General features: G+C 41.4%; 1 protein-coding gene across 1 annotated transcript in view; it reads right to left on the minus strand.

Moving 5' to 3' along the window:
* Positions 1–286: 286 nt before the first annotated feature.
* Positions 287–19,128, minus strand: part of SPTLC1 (serine palmitoyltransferase long chain base subunit 1) — a 39,954-nt gene continuing 21,112 nt past the window's right edge. Inside the window, exons 6-15 of the mRNA XM_056848271.1 lie at positions 17,736–17,868; positions 15,546–15,675; positions 14,874–14,963; positions 12,929–13,036; positions 10,543–10,638; positions 9,970–10,066; positions 7,386–7,440; positions 3,089–3,206; positions 1,240–1,313; positions 287–740 (exon numbers count right to left, since the gene is read on the minus strand). Of these exons, the coding sequence (XP_056704249.1) occupies positions 647–740; positions 1,240–1,313; positions 3,089–3,206; positions 7,386–7,440; positions 9,970–10,066; positions 10,543–10,638; positions 12,929–13,036; positions 14,874–14,963; positions 15,546–15,675; positions 17,736–17,868 (995 nt within the window). The 3' untranslated portion in view covers positions 287–646. The remainder of the gene's footprint in view (positions 741–1,239; positions 1,314–3,088; positions 3,207–7,385; positions 7,441–9,969; positions 10,067–10,542; positions 10,639–12,928; positions 13,037–14,873; positions 14,964–15,545; positions 15,676–17,735; positions 17,869–19,128) is intronic.

The raw sequence follows: 19,128 nt of genomic DNA on the forward strand, positions 1-19,128 counted from the left end.
GCTATTTGACAAATAATTAGAAATCTGCTTCTTCTGGAAAAGCCATAAACAATATTAGTTAAGATAGAAAAAATTAGTGTACAAATTTCTACATACCCAATGTAATAAAAGCTATTTAACTTCATAGTTCAAAAGCTGGATTCCATAATACCATTTAACTACCCAATCTGACAATGAGAGTGGAACTTTTTTGGGGAAAGGTTATTTTTAAACAATGCACTTTACTAAGAATAGTTGAATAAAGAATACTCTGCAAGTTTCTGCATTCTTTCCATGCTCAGTAGCATTACACATGAACTCTCAAAAATAGCTTGTTTTTCCTTTTTACATATTCACAGAACTAGGGAAAGGAATTGTGCCCTTTAAGAACAAAATTTAAATCAATGTTAAATACCACTGTAACAATGACCCCCAATTTAAACAGTAATTAAAAATAGAACTGAGTTCTGTACATACAGTGAGTGTTCAGTATTTCCATATTCAACACATTTAATTTGTTCTGGAATGACTCAGTCAAAGTCAAGATTTCAGTTCCATCAGCTGATAAATCAATAAGCTTGAGCCTTTGGAGTGAAAGCTGATCTGTAAGAGTAGAAAATAGGTATCCCAACTATGTGTGAAGAACAAATATCCAAGAGCGCAGACCTTAATTCAGTACAAACTCTGCAGCTTCCCTGATAAGTGAGGCAGCTTTGTCCAATTCCAGGTCCGTTTGTTCTACTGAAATGACGACACGGATGCTGCAAAGGGCAAAACACAGGACAGTCAAGCTCTAAGTGTAATAACAAGTTGCTGCTTTCCCCTGGGCAATGTTTTGATTTCATCTGAGCAATGTTTTGATTACATATTAGGCTATTAACACTTGTCCTTGTCAATGCAAGTTAGGAAGCCTACAATAGGAAACTGGTTCAATCACCAGAAAACACATAATGGCAAAGAAGTTATGCTGTACCTTGTGAACATTTTATTCATCCTTCTGTTCCTCCTATCAAGTTTTATATAGCATATTTTCAGAATTTTACTTGTTTCGTTTCAAAGAGTTTTTGAGTCATGCAATGGTAGATTATATTTTAAAGGATGATCAGTAAACCTTTCAAGCAAAGTCTGCCTATTTAGCAGACCACTATCTAGGATCTTCAACATCGAAAGTTGCAACAGGAACCTCCCATGCCTTATAGATTAGAAGCACAACACACTCAAATAGCTTTGATTTAATGCTAAGTCCAAGTGTCTACTAACCTAGGTGGTGGAAGACACTTCTCTTCTTTCTCCAGATAGCGGGCCTGAGTTAATGCAATACCTCTGTTCATACACTGGGGAGGCAAATATGAAAACATGAACATCAAATGATATGCTGATGTGTTAACTATTACAAATTCTAAGTAATAGCATGGCACCACATAAGTACATTTTTAGCCAAAGCTTTGGCGTGACTATCCCTCCCAGCCATCCTAATCACCCATACTTGTCCTATTGTAATCCACTCTCCATCAGCCCTCATCGTTGCTCCTGCAACCCAAATACTTAAAGCACTTCAACTATATTTTTACCGATTTAATATGATGGAGAAAATAAAGAGCTGAATGAAACTACAGGTATTATCCCATTGGTACAGTGCAATGTCAACTCCTAGTATTTTTAATACCCTAAGCAGTCCTTTGGAAACTGGGGGGGGGGGGTTCCTTCTCTGGAGCCCTTCAAGTAGGCCATACATCTTGGCAAGTCTTTGGGCCAATTTGGGAGAGTCTTTAGATTTTCTGCTCCTGTATTTGTTTTAACATGGGAGCCCTCTGAGTCTAACAAAGCAGAACACCAGAGAAGAAATACACAAACTCCAATCTCACCCTTCAAAGGGTCAGCGGGAGAAGAGAGGAAGGAGTGACATGTCTGAACAACGTGTAAAACTTTGTATTAAAGAAAATACAACTGTCAGAGCAATCCTAAATTAGCTACTTAAGATCGGATCCTGCCTAACGTTTCCACAGATTGAGGGATTGCTGTTCATGGAGTGCAACTTCCAAGTCCCCTATCCTACTACAGCCTCAAATGCCTATGAAATGCTGCTCCTGTGGGATGGAGGACCCCCCTGAAGAATAGTTTTTTTTTTTAATCTGTCCTCCAAGAACTCTCCAGCCTTTACGTGCTCCCTCTTCCTCCTGGTCCTAACAGCCAAGGGCATTTTCTGCTGCAACTTCTCTGGTCTAAAGGGTCCCATTTAGATTGGGCCTAGAGAACCCCTACCTTCCAAGCACCACCTCTCTACTGGTGGGCACTGTCAGGCACAAAACAGATCCTGACGTGTGAGGACCCAGACAAGATAAAACAACTGGCTTATTAAACAAAAAGAAGACCATAAACTAAACAGTTGTAAACAGGCAGGTTCCCAACAAGCAGGGCAAAACGGACAGCCAAAGGAACCAGCACGAAAACAAAACCTTTCTAATGATGCCGCCTCTCTGGCTCCTAACGACCTCAGGATCTGGCTCTTCCAGGGCAAAGTCACGTCTGAAGCTTTCCTTGTTCCAGTTTAAAAATCCCCCTATTGGGATCTCTGAGAAAATTTATAGCTTAGCCTTTTTCCCGACATTGTTGCTTTCTATAGGCTGAAAGGTTTTTTTACTGAAGGTCAGAACAACTGTTTCATAGATTACAGCAAAGCTTTTGACTGTGTGGATCATGAAAAGCTATGGCTTGTTTGAAAGGAAATGGGTGTGTCACAGCATCTGATTGTTTTGATGCACAACCAGTACTCTGGACAAGAGGCTACTGTTAGGACACAATATGGGGGAACAGAATGCTTTGCAATTGGCAAAGGTGTTAGACAAGGATGTATTTTATTGCTCTGTCTCTTCAATCTATAAACAGAATATGCCACAAGGAAAGCTGGATTAGATTTAGATGAAGGTTTGCTATGTTTAGAGGCAAGGATTGACATGCTGTAGACATCCGATATTTTTCAAATGCTATTTAACTCCAGCTCAGACTGTAATTCAATAAGGCAGTGCTATCAATAGCTTTCTACAAATACAGAATGCCCCATTACTTTCTTTTAATTGCTAGATTTGAAAACAGTAAAAAAGGACCTTACATAATCCACAATTTCCTTCAGCAGCCTCAGGTCACTGTCTCGAGCTCCAGTGCTCTCTTCTAGCTGGAGGTGTAATGCTGGAGAAAGCGACTGACCTACCACTCGTAGACCAGGGATCCTAAAATAAAAGCCAACACATCAAGATCTACAGGCTCAGAAACTGATCTGCACATATGCAAAACACAAACATTAACTTAATGTACACCTTGCTTTATCATAGCATCACAAATACAGAAGATACGGTGTACTGTGCCCACATCCAATACTTTGTCTCAATACTACACTATCCATTAGGGCCCACTCAATTTTTTCTTAGCATTCATGTAAACCAACACCCAAGGTGTCACAGCAGGGACAGGACCAAGCAGAGCACTAGAAGCATGATGCCTCGAGTGTATAGAGCTTGGCTGCAGACTACAAGGGCGTGTGAATAACCCAGCTCCTTAGCTGCACTTACTCCTTTCCACATTGTAGATCAGATATCTCATTATTCAAAGCAAATAATCTGTGAACACACATTCTCATCTGCTAAGGTACAGCACACCAGAAAAGCTTTCCTGGATCATACTATCAGTTCCCCAATGGTAATATAATCTAGTTCCAGACATGGTTCTGAGAAGTCTGCATGGTTCATCTAGTGTCCTCCAGTATTTGGGCTTTGCTGTGGGTGCCAAACATTTTAACAAAAACAAGAAGTGCTGGCTGTCCAACATCTGGCCTATGCAATTGGAAGAACGAAGTCCAGCCCCTCTGAACACAAAAGTTCACCTAGACAAAGCTTTATGAACAGTTTCAGCTTGCCCTTGGGTACTAAAAGCAAGTAATAACAACTTATAGAAGGCAGTGCCTAAGCTGCTCTTGTAAGACAGTTAGGTAGGAACAGGCTATTCTATGAACTCCTTTTATAAGAGCGAGATAAGGAGAATATGACCAAATAGGGGAAAGATGTAAGAATATATATGTGAGTGTTACTGAAGTCATGCCTTAAGAATGTTGCTTTGTTAGCGCTGCCATAACACACTAAACTCATTACATTTGCAAAAGATGTCAGCACAATTATCTCTACATAAATCTCAGTTTCTAACAGTTGCACTTTACATTTGCTCATAAAATGTTTATTGCTAAAAACAGTGTACAATGCTGCAACATTCCTGTGGAAGCTACCGTATTTTTCGCTCCATAAGACGCACTTTTTTCCTTCTCAAAAGTGAGGGGAAATGTGGGTGCGTCTTATAGAGCGAATGTGCGCACAGAGCCGGCTGGGCGCGCTGGGAGGCAGCCGGGGAAAGCTGCCTCGCGCCGTTCCAGCGCGCCCAGCCGGCTCTGTGCGCCCACCCAGCCCGCTCTGTGCGCTTGCTCGCCTCCCAGCTGGGAAGCGGAGGGGCGGCGGCTTGGCGCGCCCGCCCGCCTCCTCCCCGCCCGCTCTGAGCGCTTGGCGTGCCTCTCCCGCCCGGCTCCTCCCAGCTCGCTCTGAGCTCTTGGAGCGCCTGCCCGCCTCCTCCCCGCCCGCTCTGAGCGCTTGGCGCGCCTCTCCCGCCCGGCTCCTCCCAGCTCGCTCTGAGCTCTTGGAGCGCCCGCCCGCCTCCTCCCCGCCCGCTCTGAGCGCTTGGCGCGCCCGGTCCCTGCCCGCGTTTTTAGAGTAGGAAAACAAGATTTTTTCTTGTTTTCCTCCTCTAAAAACTAGGTGCGTCTTATGGAGCGGTGCGTCCTATGGAGCGAAAAATACGGTACTTAATGACAAGGTATTACTGCTGCCAAGAACACATTCACTCTCAAGAAAATGGGTGGATAACAGTAAACCACAAGCAACATCTAGATGCCAACAGGAGCCCAACAGGAAGTCTGAAGAGCATTTTAACAGATTTTTACCTGGGCATGCAAAGATCTGGCACACTGATGAAAAAGGTGTTTAAGATCACCCTAAAACTCAACACTTACATTGCTGCTAAAGATTCATACCACATGGAGAAAGTTACCTGACCTTTTCAGGACAACCTACCAAATTATGTTAACATGTGAACTGTTGCCTAAACATATATATAACATGAACTGTTGCCTAAACATATATATATATAACATGGTCTGGGGCAATCTGGTAAGGCAGAATCTAAAAATGAGCATCTACGGCAATTCACAGTGGGTAGCCGTGTTAGTCTGTCTGCAGTAGTAGAAAAGGGCAAGAGTCCAGTAGCACCTTAAAGACTAACAAAAATATTTTCTGGTAGGGTATGAGCTTTCGTGAGCCACAGCTCACTTCTTCAATTCTAGCTGTATCTGAAGAAGTGAGCTGTGGCTCACGAAAGCTCATACCCTACCAGAAAATATTTTTGTTAGTCTTTAAGGTGCTACTGGACTCTTGCCCTTTTCTGCATCTACGGCAAGTAACAGACACGAAGCAAGTTTCAAAACTGCCACTTCATACAATGGACATTTAATTCTAACTCAACAGCAGACAGAATAGCATGCAAGAGCTTGTCACTAACAGGGAAAACAGTCTTTTACTGAAAGCTGTCCCCTATAAGAAGACAAGGTAATAGAACTGCTCTAACATGCCTTAAAACACTCTTCTGGAAAGCAAGCTATTAATGGTCCACATCAAATTCTGACAGACCTTTAAGTCAAAACAGGCCATTAGCATGCTCCAGAAGTGAACACATATAAGTGGTGCAAAAGGTGGATGGATAAAAATTAGAGGCACTTTAAAGTGAGAAGCCACCTTTGAACTCAAGCCAAGCTCAAACAATAGTGCTTTGTAGTAAACTGAATTGCTGAAGACTACAATACAAATCCCAAGTTGATATCCAATCTCCTCCTGTCAGTTACTTTAAATAAACCATCCTCTGACTCAAGTACACATCCAACTAAGGAAAAACAATAAGCAAAAGACCAGCCAGAGCTCTACCAGGCAAAAGGTCAGTTAATGCTTGTGCCAGAGAAAACAGGCTGTCTTGTCTACATACCAAATAATATTCTCAAAGGAATTAGAGATGGGTGCACCTGGGCAATATCCAGAGAAATCCTAGTAAAAATATAGGAGAAGCCAAGGATGGACAGAGCAATAAGACATGCCTGGCAGAACGGTGACTACGCTCCTGCCAATACTCTTCTCTGTGGTTTCTTGAAAGAAGGTGCCCCACAATCAAAGAGCAAATGTGTCACAAATCCAAATCAAGACACTAATCGGACACAATACATCAGAACCAATCTGGTGCAAAAATCTACTGAAACAGATACTGTCTTTCATATACAGACACTTAAGCAAATAGGTTAAAGAATGCATACTAAACTCTTCGCCCCATGGTTTAAACTGATTAAAAAAGACCATTTCAGAGCCTCATACTTGGCAGACATTACAACATACAGCCTCAGAGCAGTCCTCACATCGTTACGTTTTCAAACCATGCCCACAGAGCTCCTTGCAGGCCGTTTTTTAAAAATACCACTGGCTCAACGCATTTGTTTATGCGGGGCTTCAGTGGAAGATCTCCCCCATTATGTCCTGGCCTGCCCTTTATATACTGAGCCCCGGAACAGGTTTCTAGCAAACATTCTTTTAGGGTCACAATTGTCATCTGATGCTGACAGATTAATCTATTTGTTGTCAGATAGGGACCCGTATATTTCCAAAAGATTGGCACTGTATGGTCTGGCGGCCAAGAAAATTAGGGAAAAGCAAACCATTAAGGGTGGCAAAGTTGGTTAGAGCCAACTGGGGGAATTTCAATTTTTTAAATTTTTGGTTCTGCCTATTTTAACCTGCTACTATACTGTTTTTGATTATAATGGCCTACGGCCTTATACAATAAACTTGACTTGACTACTAAACTCTATGCTTGCCACTGAGATCTGGAAATTGGATTGACTTGAGCTGAATTAGGTACAGACTGTCCACAGCAGTCTGTTCAGCTGTAACATATTAGAAAAAAAGGCATGAGAAAAAATTGTGTCACTTTAGAAGAAGAAGAGTTGGTTTTTATATGTCGACTTTCTCTACGTGTTGAGAATCAAACTGGCTTACAATCACCTTTCCTTCCTCTCCCCACAACAGACATCTTGTGAGGTAGGTGGGGCTGAGAGAGCTCTAAAGGAACTGTGATGAGCCCAAGATTACCCAGGTGGCTTCAGGGGTAGGAGTGGGGAAACCAACCCAGTTCACCAGATTAGAGTCCGCCACTCTTAACCACTACACCAAGGTATGAAGGCAATTTAGTCAAAAGTGAAAACTGTATTTGCTGACACAGCTTATTAACAAAAGCGTTTTCAATGTTTTCAAAGTAACAAGAATATATTTACTTACCCTTCTAAAGCCTTATGCATTTTCTTGCATTTTTGTTGTAAAATATGGAAGATGCCTACACACACACACACACACAGAGGGAAAGAGAAAGGGGGGAGGAAGAATTCAAAACTACTTGTATGGTGTTTCGTAGAAGTGATCAGGCCTATTTGCTCATTACTAATTTAAGGATCATTAGGGGAAACTGCAGAAAAAACAACCTTCTTTGGCTTTCTAGATGCACAAACCTGCGGCCACAGATGCTGCCCAAGATGCTGGGGAATAGACAGATCTGGCTTTGCAGACATATCACAGTGTCCCTTTTAGTATGATGACCAAAAACCAGAAATTCTGCCTCTTGCAAACACTATAGCCCTCTACACACAACCCCTTACACGTTGACTGAACATGCAGGGAGGGACAGCGGGCACCAGCACGCTGGCCTCACCACCACCACCACCCCAACAATCAGCAGGGTGTCTTTACAGTGCAAATGTGTGGAGAAGTGTCCACGAGTATGCTCCCTTCTTGTGACTGGGGACACTGGTTATTGAATGTTGCTGATCATGGAGAGGAGTACACATGGACATTCTCTGTGTGGGGCCATCGCGCTTGTGTTCACTCTCCCTCTCCATATGCTCAAAGCCTAGAGGGATTGTGTGAAGAAGGCTCAGGAGATTTTGAGACGAAAACAACAACAAAAAGAGTTACTGGCACCAACAAAGAAGTGTCAGCTTTGCAGCACCTTTCTGACCTTTGAGAAGACTACTTTCTTCCTGACTTTACTGAAAAAGAGTTTATAGTCTAGGTCTCCAGAAAACCATTTTTTTACTGGAGAGACAATCCTTCTGCTGTCTCAGCTAAGGTGGCTGACTGAGCAATTTTCAAGGGACAGAGAGGGAATGTTGTCGAAGGCTTTCACGGTCAGAGTTCATTGGTTCTTGTAGGTTATCCGGGCTGTGTAACCGTGGTCTTGGAATTTTCTTTCCTGACGTTTCGCCAGCAACTGTGGCAGGCATCTTCAGAGTAGTAACACTGAAGGACAGTGTCTCTCAGTGTCAAGGGTGTAGGAAGAGTAATATATAGTCAGAAAGGGGTTGGGTTTGAGCTGAGTATTGTCCTGCAAAAGTAATGTGGTAATCATTGTCCTGTAAGTATCAAGATAATGTGCTAATGAGGGTATGGTATGTTAATATGGAACCATTGTATCCTGAAGTGATCTGTTAATGTGTGTAATCCAAAGCTAATCTGCATGGCTATTGTTGAATGTTGTCTTTGTTAGTCTGGAGGTTTTTTAGAACAGGAAGCCAAGCCTTATTCATTCTTAAACTCTCCTCTTTTCTGTTAAAGTTGTGCTGATGTTTATGAATTTCAATGGCTTCTCTGTGCAATCTGACAAAATAGTTGGTAGAATTGTCCAAGTCTTTCAGTCTCTTGGAATAAGACCCTGTGTCCTGTTTGTGTCAGTCCATGTTCAGCCACTGCTGATTTCTCAGGTTGGCCAAGTCTGAAGTATCTTTCATGTTCTTTTATCCTTGTTTGTATGCTGCGTTTTGTGGTCCCGATGTAAACTTCTCCACAGCTGCAAGGTATACGATATACTCCTGCAGAGGTGAGGGGGTCTCTTTTGTCTTTTGCTGATCGTAGCATTTGTTGTATTTTCTTGGTGGGTTTAAACACTGTTTGTAGGTTATGTTTTTTCAACAGTTTCTCCATCCTATCAGTGACTCCTTTAATAAATGGCAAGAATACCTTTCCTATGGGAGACTGTTTTTCCTGAGTTTTCTGATTTTTGTTTGGTTTAATGGCCCTTCTGATTTCATTCTTGGAGTAGCCGTTTGCTAGCAGTGCGTGATTTAGATGATTAGTTTCTTCCTTGAGAAACTGTGGTTCACAGATCCGTCTTGCACGGTCCATTAATGTTTTGATTATTCCTCTTTTCTGTCGGGGGTGGTGGTTGGAGTTTTTGTGTAAGTAGCGATCTGTGTGAGTTGGTTTCCGGTAGACCTTGTGACCTAACTGAAAGTTTGTTTTACGGATGACAAGGGTATCAAGAAATGGGAGTTTACCCTCAATTTCCTTTTCCATGGTAAACTGAATGTTTGGATGGATATTATTAAGATGGTTTAGAAAGTCCATTAATTTTTCTTCACCATGGCTCCAAATAGTGAGACCACGGTTACACAGCCCGGATAACCTACAAGAACCAGAGAGGGAATGGTTTTGAGGATTCATAGGAAAGGCATTCCAACCTCTAAATCTTTTTCACCTGCTCTTTTTCTGTCTCTTTTCCATACCTACAATATCTTTCTTGAGATGTGACAACTGGAACTGTGTATAATATTCTAAATGAAGTTGTCCAGGGACCTATGTTACTTAAGGATTTCTGTCTGTATCACTTTGTAACCAGTTTAGAGCAATCCCTCCTCCTATATTTTAGTGTCAAGACTCTGCTCATTAACAACCTCTATCTCCAGATCATTAATATACAAGTTACATTATAAATCCCAGTTACTTTTCAAGGTACTGTTTGTACTTTATGCTATTTTATACACACACAAGCACACACATATAAATACACACAAAATGTTCTACAATAAGATACCTGGATTTTCTTCCATTATATTTAGGGCTTCAATAGCAGCAACAGCTAGGAGGGGAGGCAGAGAGGCTGAAAAGCAGTAACCTTGACCTGACAATCTCTGAGGAGAAAAAAAAGCCCTGAGTCAGCAAACTTCAAACTAACTTTAAAAGATGCAGATAATTGTTTGACAAAACAAGCAGAATGTATTCAAATGTTTGGGCTCCCTATCCTAAAGTCTAATCTTATTTTATTTATTTAATGATTTATATCCCACCCTCCCCGTGTTTATAGTGACAACAGCTAAATTGTTCCATGATCGGCAACACCAGTTTCCATTCCATCAAGGAAGCTAGAGTACTTCAATGAGCCATCTGTCAGCAATGCTGATTCTATGACCTTAGGCAGATCATGAGAGGTAGGTCATCTTGGCCATCTTCTGGGCATGGAGTAGGGGTCACTGGGGGTGTGGGGAAGGAGGTAATTGTGAATTTCCTGCATTGTGCAGGGGGTTAGACTAGATGGCTCTGGTGGTCCCTTCCAACTCTATGTTTCTGTTCTATGATTTTTTTTTGTATTTCAAGATCAAGAACATACCTGGTGGTCAATAACAAAGGATCTTCCACAGCAAAATCCTCCAATTGAGGCCAGTGAGTATTCCATGTTTGCACTTATAAGATCAATATCATCTATCTATTGTACAATCCAAAAAAGTATCACAGGTTTAAAAAATGGATTAGAAAAGAGGCTTACAGAGCAATCCTATCCAAAATTGACTTCAATGGGTTTAGACTGGAATAACTCTGAATAAAAGTGCACTGTTAATTTTATTCAGATAAATATTTAAGTCTTCAATTTAACATTTGATTGTCCCAAAGCCCTCATATTCATGGCATTTCAAGTGCAGGGCAGACACTGACTAACAGCCATTCCAATTTTCAACGAAGTCAGCTCAAACCCACTTGAACACAGCAAGAAATGAACCCAAAAATCACTATTACAATAGTAAAACTTTATAATAAAGCAACTTTTCAGGTACCATCATGTACAGACAATAGAGGGCTGTGGCTTTGTATTCAAAACTGCATGTTTAGTAACATATCATACAGGTGTTGAAAGGCTACACACACTCACACAATGTCCTAAGCATTATCCTAACTTTTAAAAAAATGTTTTTAAACTGATCTGGTAAATTTCCAAGATGCAAACCATAAAGTATAAATTTCTAATGTCAGCAACTTGTTCCCATCCTGCACATTTCCATACAGGTCTCAGGTCTACAAGAATGACATGTGTTTGGCTTCAAGATTCAACTCAGTTCTGGAATTTTTAGTTAATGCATTTGATCAAAGTTCTGTTACAGGTATTCCCATGAGCCTTGCAGAACATCTGGAACAGAACAATGATCCAAAACAAACAATTCAACGACCAAAGAAGCCCACATGCATCCACTTTTGTTGACCTCACTTCCAGTGGCAGTGCTACCATGCAGTACTACTCTGGAGGGTCTGAGAACTGGCTTGTGGAGAAATTGGGGTAATCCTTTTGGAAGGGGATGGCTAAAGAGAGCTCATGCACACATGGTAATACAGCACACAGCCTTTCCAACTCTGGCCAGTATTTTATAAAAGGCCAAAAACGATATTCCAAGTTAGGAATCAATGCTTGCTGTTAAATTCACATATATGGTTTTTGGAGAGGACTGAAAAGAAGAATGGGACTGAGAAGAATGGCACTGCAGGTCTGTCATGTGCTTTCCCTCTCTCCTCCGCTGCACCTTGCTGGCTGGAGGAGCTTGCTGGAGCCGTGTGTGGTTGGCTCGCTGAACAGCCGCGGTGGAGGAGAGGTTTGAGCTGAATGGCTCGAGTCTCGAAGAAGAAGTGTTTTCTCTCTCTCTCTGGCTGCTGCTATGGAGCAACCTAAGCTGCTGCCTTCCCACAGCGAAGCAGGAGGAAAACTGGAGAGCGGGTGATTCCGGAGCAGGAAACAGGAAGTTCAAATTGATTACATCCTGCCTACCCAGAGCACCGGAAAGGAATCACCTGTCTCTCAAAATGCCCTCCCCCTCAGAGAACATGCGCGCGCGCGCGCACACACACACACACACGCGCGCTCTTGTCTCTGTCCAGAACCTGTTTTAGATTAGTATGGAGGAATTCACAGAAGATACAGGAAATCCCAACTGGGCAAGTTGCAATTAGTAATTTCTCATCTGTACAGGGAAGAAAAGAAACTTTCCCCCATTCGAAGTGTTTCATGCTAATACAAGGTTCAGCCCAGCCTCTTCTACATTGGGGCCTTAGCTTGTATGGGGGCTCACATCCACAACTAGGCCTTCATGCTTCCCTTACTACTAACACTCTTCCCTAAATTTCCTGGCAGAGAGATAAGATGGCAGCAAGGTGTCTCCACTCTCTGCTCCCACTGGAGTACCTACAAGGCTGCAATGGTAGAATCCTAGGAACGAGAAGTCCTGTAAAAAAGTTCTTACTGCAGCCTCTACCACCTCAGGTGGGGAGGGGGGGCTTGCAGTAGGGCAGGGATGCTGCAATTTCTGTTTTTCCACTGTTTTCCAATTTCTGTTTTTCTTCATTTATGGGTGCTTGAAACCACTTGATGCTTTTCCCCTCCTCAGCCACTCACAAGACAAGACCACAAAAAAGTGAGTACGAGTCAAAGTGAACCCAGAGACGTTCTACTACAGCAAGTGATGAGTGAACATCTAAGGAAAACTTGCAACAGATTGATGCTTTACAGTTTATACTAATAAGAAAGAAACTAACAATCCAACCTACAGTTAACATTGCTAAGAAAAGTAGTAATTAAGGGATTACATATGATGAGCTATGTAACAAACAAGATTATATACAAACAACATGTGATGCCACTCCTACATGGCTTCAAGGCCATTGCTAACAACAAAAAAAGGTTCCCCCTCCCCAAGCACCAAATAGATTTTTCTACGCAGCCACCAGAGACTTACGTTTATTCCAAAATGTTCTGTGACACCTCGTCCATGTTCTCCCAGTACTCCAAAGGAAAGACTTTCTTCCAAAAATATCCTCACTTTGTATTTGTATTTTAATTTTACCTACAGATTCATTCAATTGTCAAGTGACACAAGACAACACCAGGTTATCTATTGCTTGCAACAAGGAAGAAGCTTCAGGCACAAGAAGTTTAATCATTCCTATTGCCAGACACGTCACTCTGTATCCAGCCTTGCAGTTCCAAAGATGTGAGGGCGCTTAAGTTTTGTTAAGAGGGGGAGTCAATTTCTGTTGATTTCCCCTCCCACTTCAACCCGCTGATCCAGCAGTTTTGTTCCTGGGGATCAGCAGACACTTAGGAACTGCACAGGGAGAAAAATGGGGGGTGCCATCTGCAGTGGGAGAGGAGAACTGGCAGAAAACTGAAGTGCCCTTAAGTCTTTGAAATGTGTAGCTGTCACCCGAATATTTCACCTTATTCATTTGAGTCCTTATACACATATTTCTACTAGCTATGCACAGGATACAACTTCCTGTATTTTGGCGACTTCCTCAATATCTTTCAGAACTTCAGTGGACTTAGGGTATACCTCTGTTTAGGACTGTACTGCTAAATTGCCTAGTTTTGAAACTACCAATGCAAATTCTGTCTATTAAAATATTTCCAAGCAGTTATCTAGACCATTGGCCTGTGATTCCTACACCCTCAAGGTTGGCATTCTCCAGTCAAATGTAGGTGTTATCACTGATACAAGCATCTCCTCCTTCTCTCTGCCTCCCCTCGCAGAAAGGAAAAGTGATAACATGACTGATGTTACCCCACCTTTTAAATTAAGCAGGTTTAAATGTACTGTGTTAGTTTGCAGAATTAATTTTTCTTCTGTTAATTTTGGGAGAGGGAAAGTGGGTTATGCAGAACACACTGAACTACCATCTCCTGAACCAAGCGGAAAGCCTCATGGCTCCCCTCCCCACTTATGAAAGATGAATAGACATTATCAAACACTTTAAATATTGGTTCTTGTAGGTTATCCGGGCTGTGTAACAGTGGTCTTGGTATTTTCTTTCCTGACGTTTCGCCAGCAGCTGTGGCAGGCATCTTCAGAGGAGTAACACTGAAGGACTGTGTCTCTCAGTGTCAAGTGTGTAGGAAGAGTAATATATATTCAGAAAGGGGTTGGGTTGAGCTGAATCATTGTCCTGCAAAAGCTCAACCCAACCCCTTTCTGACTATATATTACTCTTCCTACACACTTGACACTGAGAGACACTGTCCTTCAGTGTTATTCCTCTGAAGATGCCTGCCACAGCTGCTGGCGAAACGTCAGGAAAGAAAATACCAAGACCACGGTTACACAGCCCGGATAACCTACAAGAACCAATGAACTCTGACCTTGAGAGCCTTCGTCAATACTTTAAATATTATTGTCACAGCCATAAGTCCTGAAGATTTACTTGTAAAGAAAATGAAAGTAGGGGTTCTTAGTATTCTGGAATATATGGTGTCTTATGCATAACTGTGGAATCCACATGAATATACTTATAGAAACTCGCTTACTGCTTAGTCTATGGATGCAGAGAGTCAAACGCTGATTTGGCAATAAATTTGAATCTCAAATAGCTACTTCCTTCCGGCCAAACAGCAAGGACACAAGAATGGGACGCAGCTGCGCCTGGACAGAAGACTATTTCCACATGGCAGAAAGATACATCCTGCCTTGGCACCACTGCGCTCCATTCTTTTGCTCCCAAACCACCCATGAACTACTGTTTACAGCTGGTAAGAGGCACCAAAACACTACCAAACTGTTAACTGCACAAGATCAAAAAGTTTTCATTAGCAAACAAAGTATCTTTTTCAATTCTCATTTCAGACTGCATCATCTCTAGTTACGGGTAGATGCTAAAAACAAAAAATAAAAGCAGTTGCCTACTTACCAACTCTGGAAGATGGCAAACATTTCCAGTATTAATATACAAACCCTCGACCACAATAAACCTTCGAGTTACGCGGGCTTTTCGAGGATTCTACAGAGAAACAAACAATGCAAAAAGCAAATGCATCTTTATATCCACTTGTTATTTAGCTTATCACTTTAAAAATACAATCAAAAGTTGACAACATGCTGAGAACCAGTCTCAGAACTGCTAAATGTCAACTGTATCAAACAAATTTTCAGTGGGAAGATTATTTGGGGCTCAAGAACTCTTTAGGCCAATAAGCCTTCTAGGTTCTTCAAATGATTAATGATGTTTTAGCGCTGCCTTAAAAAAAGTTGGATAAACAGAAAACTGTGCGGGCTCCCATTACAATACCCTTTAACTACTCTAGGATAGATTTGTCAATAGATGCAGTACAAAACTGGCATGTAGGATAAGAAGGAATAGTGGGAACTATCCATAGTTTGACTGGCAGCTTTTTCTTCTATTTAAGTGATTCTCCTTTGTTTTCCTACCAGCTCCATCACAGTAAATGAACTATAGCAATCAAATTTGTTTCAAATGTTACACAACTTTCAGAAGGGCTTAGAAGAGAAATAATGAGCAATGCAACCATTCAATACTTTGCCCAGTTTAAAACTGCATTTGGTTTCTTCAAAGGAATCATACCTTTTGATCTTCAATCTCTTGCTCTTTCAGTAGACGCTCAAGGTCAGCCATATCATTATGCTTAAAATACTTAATGTCACTTCTGGATGCCTGTAATCCTTTCTGAATAGCAAAGCAAGATGCTTCATCACTGTAAATATACAGAATCCTCTCAGTTCACCCACGTTTAGAAAAAGACAGTTCAAACTGCCTTTTCAAGACTGATCTCCTGCCACAATATAGCTATCTAATACCGATTCACACAACATGTTATCTGGCTACGCAAGCAAGTCCACCGTTCCCAGCTGTATACTCGTGTGGAGAAAACAATGGGTGTACTGGGCAATGAAGGAAATGGTCAGCAGAAGTTCCCAAAACAATTTGCCCAACAACTAGAAGCAGAGAAGAGTTGGTTTTTATACCTCGATTTTCTCTACCTTTAAGGAGTCTCAAACTGGCTTACAAGTGGCTTCCCTTCCTCTCCCCACAACAGACACCTTGTGAAGCAGGTGGGGCTGAGAGAGTTTGGAGAGAACTGTGACTGGCCCAAGGTCACCCAGCAGGCTTCATGTGGAGGAGTGGGGAATCAAACCCAATTCTCTAGACTAGAGTCCACTGCTCTTAACCACTGCATGACACTGACTCTCTATCTTCATCAGGCTGGATCCAAACTAAATTCTTCATCCTGCCTCCCACTGATCTCCACAAAGTGATGCTCCTGGGAGACAGGGGTCCGCAACGGGGAAATCAGTCTGGATCCAACCCATGGGGAATTATTACCAGCTAAATAAACTATAACTACTCACAGATTACGTGGACTAAAATACTAAGGCACCACAGAAAGAGCTGTGTCATCTGGCACACACAGCATTTAGACTAGTAAGACTTCTGTAGAAAAAGTTTGTTTGTCTTTTAACATTAAGTGAACCTTGTTTGCCAACTACACTTCTTTGCCTGGCTAAACTATAGAAATACTGAAAAACTATCACAACAGCTGCTAGCAATTTTAAAACAGTTTATTTTGAACCAGCAATTGATTGTTAAAACCAAATAATTGCTTTAAAAACATTTCACAAGTGATTAAAAGCTGTACTTTAACCAGCCCTTAAAAATGGCATCAAGACACAGCTCTGAAACTGACAAGATTAAATAAATGCTCTCAAGTGGCATCTAATGTAAGTCAGATTGGACCATTCACATGGGAACATCTGGGAGTTCCATTCTCACTTTTATGACTTATAAAGGTGTTTTTAAAGCAGTTAATATATCCAACAATGGATAATAAATTTAGATTGAGAACTTATCAATACAAACATTTCTGAAAACGAAACAGCTTCCTCTAAGAGCAGGTTCACACACTCAAACAGCGATTAATTTGTCCCCTATACAATATTTCTCCTAGTTATAAAACCACAGAGAAAAATAGAACTGGATTGTACACAAAAAACAAGCAGCAGCTGACAAAACCTCCGGACATTAATTTAACTAGAAAGAAAAAAAAGGTTGCAGTTAAGGAAAATGTTGCTACCTCACTGTACAGCCCAGCTTGTCTTCTAAGCAATTCTGGATATGGAGCTAGCCAGGAAGCTTCCATAAGGGGGACAAACAGTGGCCAAATGCATTTGTACACTGGCCATTATTTGACTTATGCCCACTTAAGGAACCCCTTAAGGAACCCCTTAAGACTCATCAAATCTCAAGCCCATACAGCTATTGGATGTACTGTGATTCCTTTTTGCTTGCACGGTCTTCAAGCAGACATTAGGTCAGATGAGGGAGAAAAGCTGGGTTTCTGCTATTTTTATATGGCAGCTGAATGGATTTTATTGCTTTCTGGAGAGAAGGATGAATGGAGGCAATTCCCAAAACGGTCTTTCTACACAGGAGTCTACCATCTCTGGTTATCCACTTTCAGGGACAACACAGAGCATGTGAGCCTAGTAACAACAAATGCAGCAGGAACAGTTGGTGGTTGCTTTCCCCCCTGCAGCTGCAGTCATAGGAATTGTAACTTCCACAGACAGGATTATCTGGTTCACAGAAGTACATAGAAGGGATTCTTGTATGGATAGAAAGCACTATATGAATTAGCCCTACTACATTTTAGCCCTGAGTGTTTGGGATGGAACACCTAGAACTAAAATTCTACACACGTCATAAACCTTTTTACACAAACAGACATACATTAGAGTGAATGTGAAAGATACATACACAAATATAATGTCTCCTCGTTTTGAATAGGCAGGGATAGCACTGGCAATGGTAGCAAATCCATACGAATATATGATAGCTTCTTCAGTCTTCATAAATTTAGCGATTCGGTCCTCCAATTCTAAATGCACATCTGTTAGAGAAAAGTAGTCCATGCATTTATAATACAACAATTCTTCTAAAAAAGAATCACAGGTATTTAAGGTCATCAACACCTGAAAATCCAGAATTTCATGCCCTCTTTTTACTGTTTAGTGAAAGTGTTACTGCACTACACTTTTCCAGCAAACAGTAAAATAAATGATTGAACCTCTAAGCCTAGCACTCTACTAACAGCCCATTCCTGAGAAATGGGCTGGAAGTGCACAGGAGGCAGCATGACCCTGCCGCCAGCGTAAGTGCTCTTTCATTCCATGATAAGAGGCACTTATGCTGGCAGCGAGAGCAGTTCTCCTGGTACCTGGGCACCACGGAGCTGCATGCCGCTCCCCCAACGCCAGTCTCTCCAGGTCCTAAATCCGTCCCCAAAGGCTCAGGAATGAACTGCTCATGTGATGCAACTCACTTTACCTTTTGACTATATCACCTCAAGAGGGCCTATTGTATTTTAAAACAACTGGACTATACCAAAGTAACTTCCAGAAATATTCACCAAAGAGAGGTGGTTTGAAATGCATTTGTTTTAAAGAAACTAATTTATTCAGAAAAGATATGAAAAATAGTGAAAAGTTTCACAGGCTTGTTTAGAAGCTTTAGGATAATTTTCTTTGTTCTGCACTAATGCAGAGAATTCCAGTTGAAATTCCCTGGGTAACCTAAATGCTAGATGAACCAGCAATGCAATCAGCGGAGTTAAATCTTTTCTCCAGATGTTCATTCCCATCTTTCGCTTTTTCACGGTTCAAAATTTTTCCATATTTACCTCTCCCTCCACAGCTTCCCTACTCCCAACTTTTTACACTGCTGAATTTGTCTCTTGTTTAGCATGTTCAGTGGAGGCATGAAACATATTGTATGATTACTTAGTATTACTTAATGGATGCACTCATGTTAGTAGGATTTATCATATAGCATTTTAATCATAATGGGAAATGGCACAATAGTTTTGTTTGGAAATAAGGTTGAATTCAAGATGTAAAATTTTTGGAAATTTTGAAGCCATGGGGAAAAGCCCCCCCCCCCCAACCCCATGGACATTTCAGGAAAAGTTGAAATATAAAATGCATCGTTTGTGATTTAGTAATTGTACTAATTGGTATATTTATAGAACCATAAATGTCAGTTTTCCAAAACTTCATATATACCCAATACTTGAGGGAGAGCTGCAAGCTTCTGCCCCTGTCCTACTTTAACATGTGTATCTTGATTTTTGGTGTCTGAGAGGTAGTGAGAA

The sequence above is a fragment of the Euleptes europaea genome, chromosome 4 (assembly GCF_029931775.1).
Source record: "Euleptes europaea isolate rEulEur1 chromosome 4, rEulEur1.hap1, whole genome shotgun sequence".
In the NCBI taxonomy this organism is placed as follows: Eukaryota; Metazoa; Chordata; class Lepidosauria; order Squamata; family Sphaerodactylidae; genus Euleptes; species Euleptes europaea.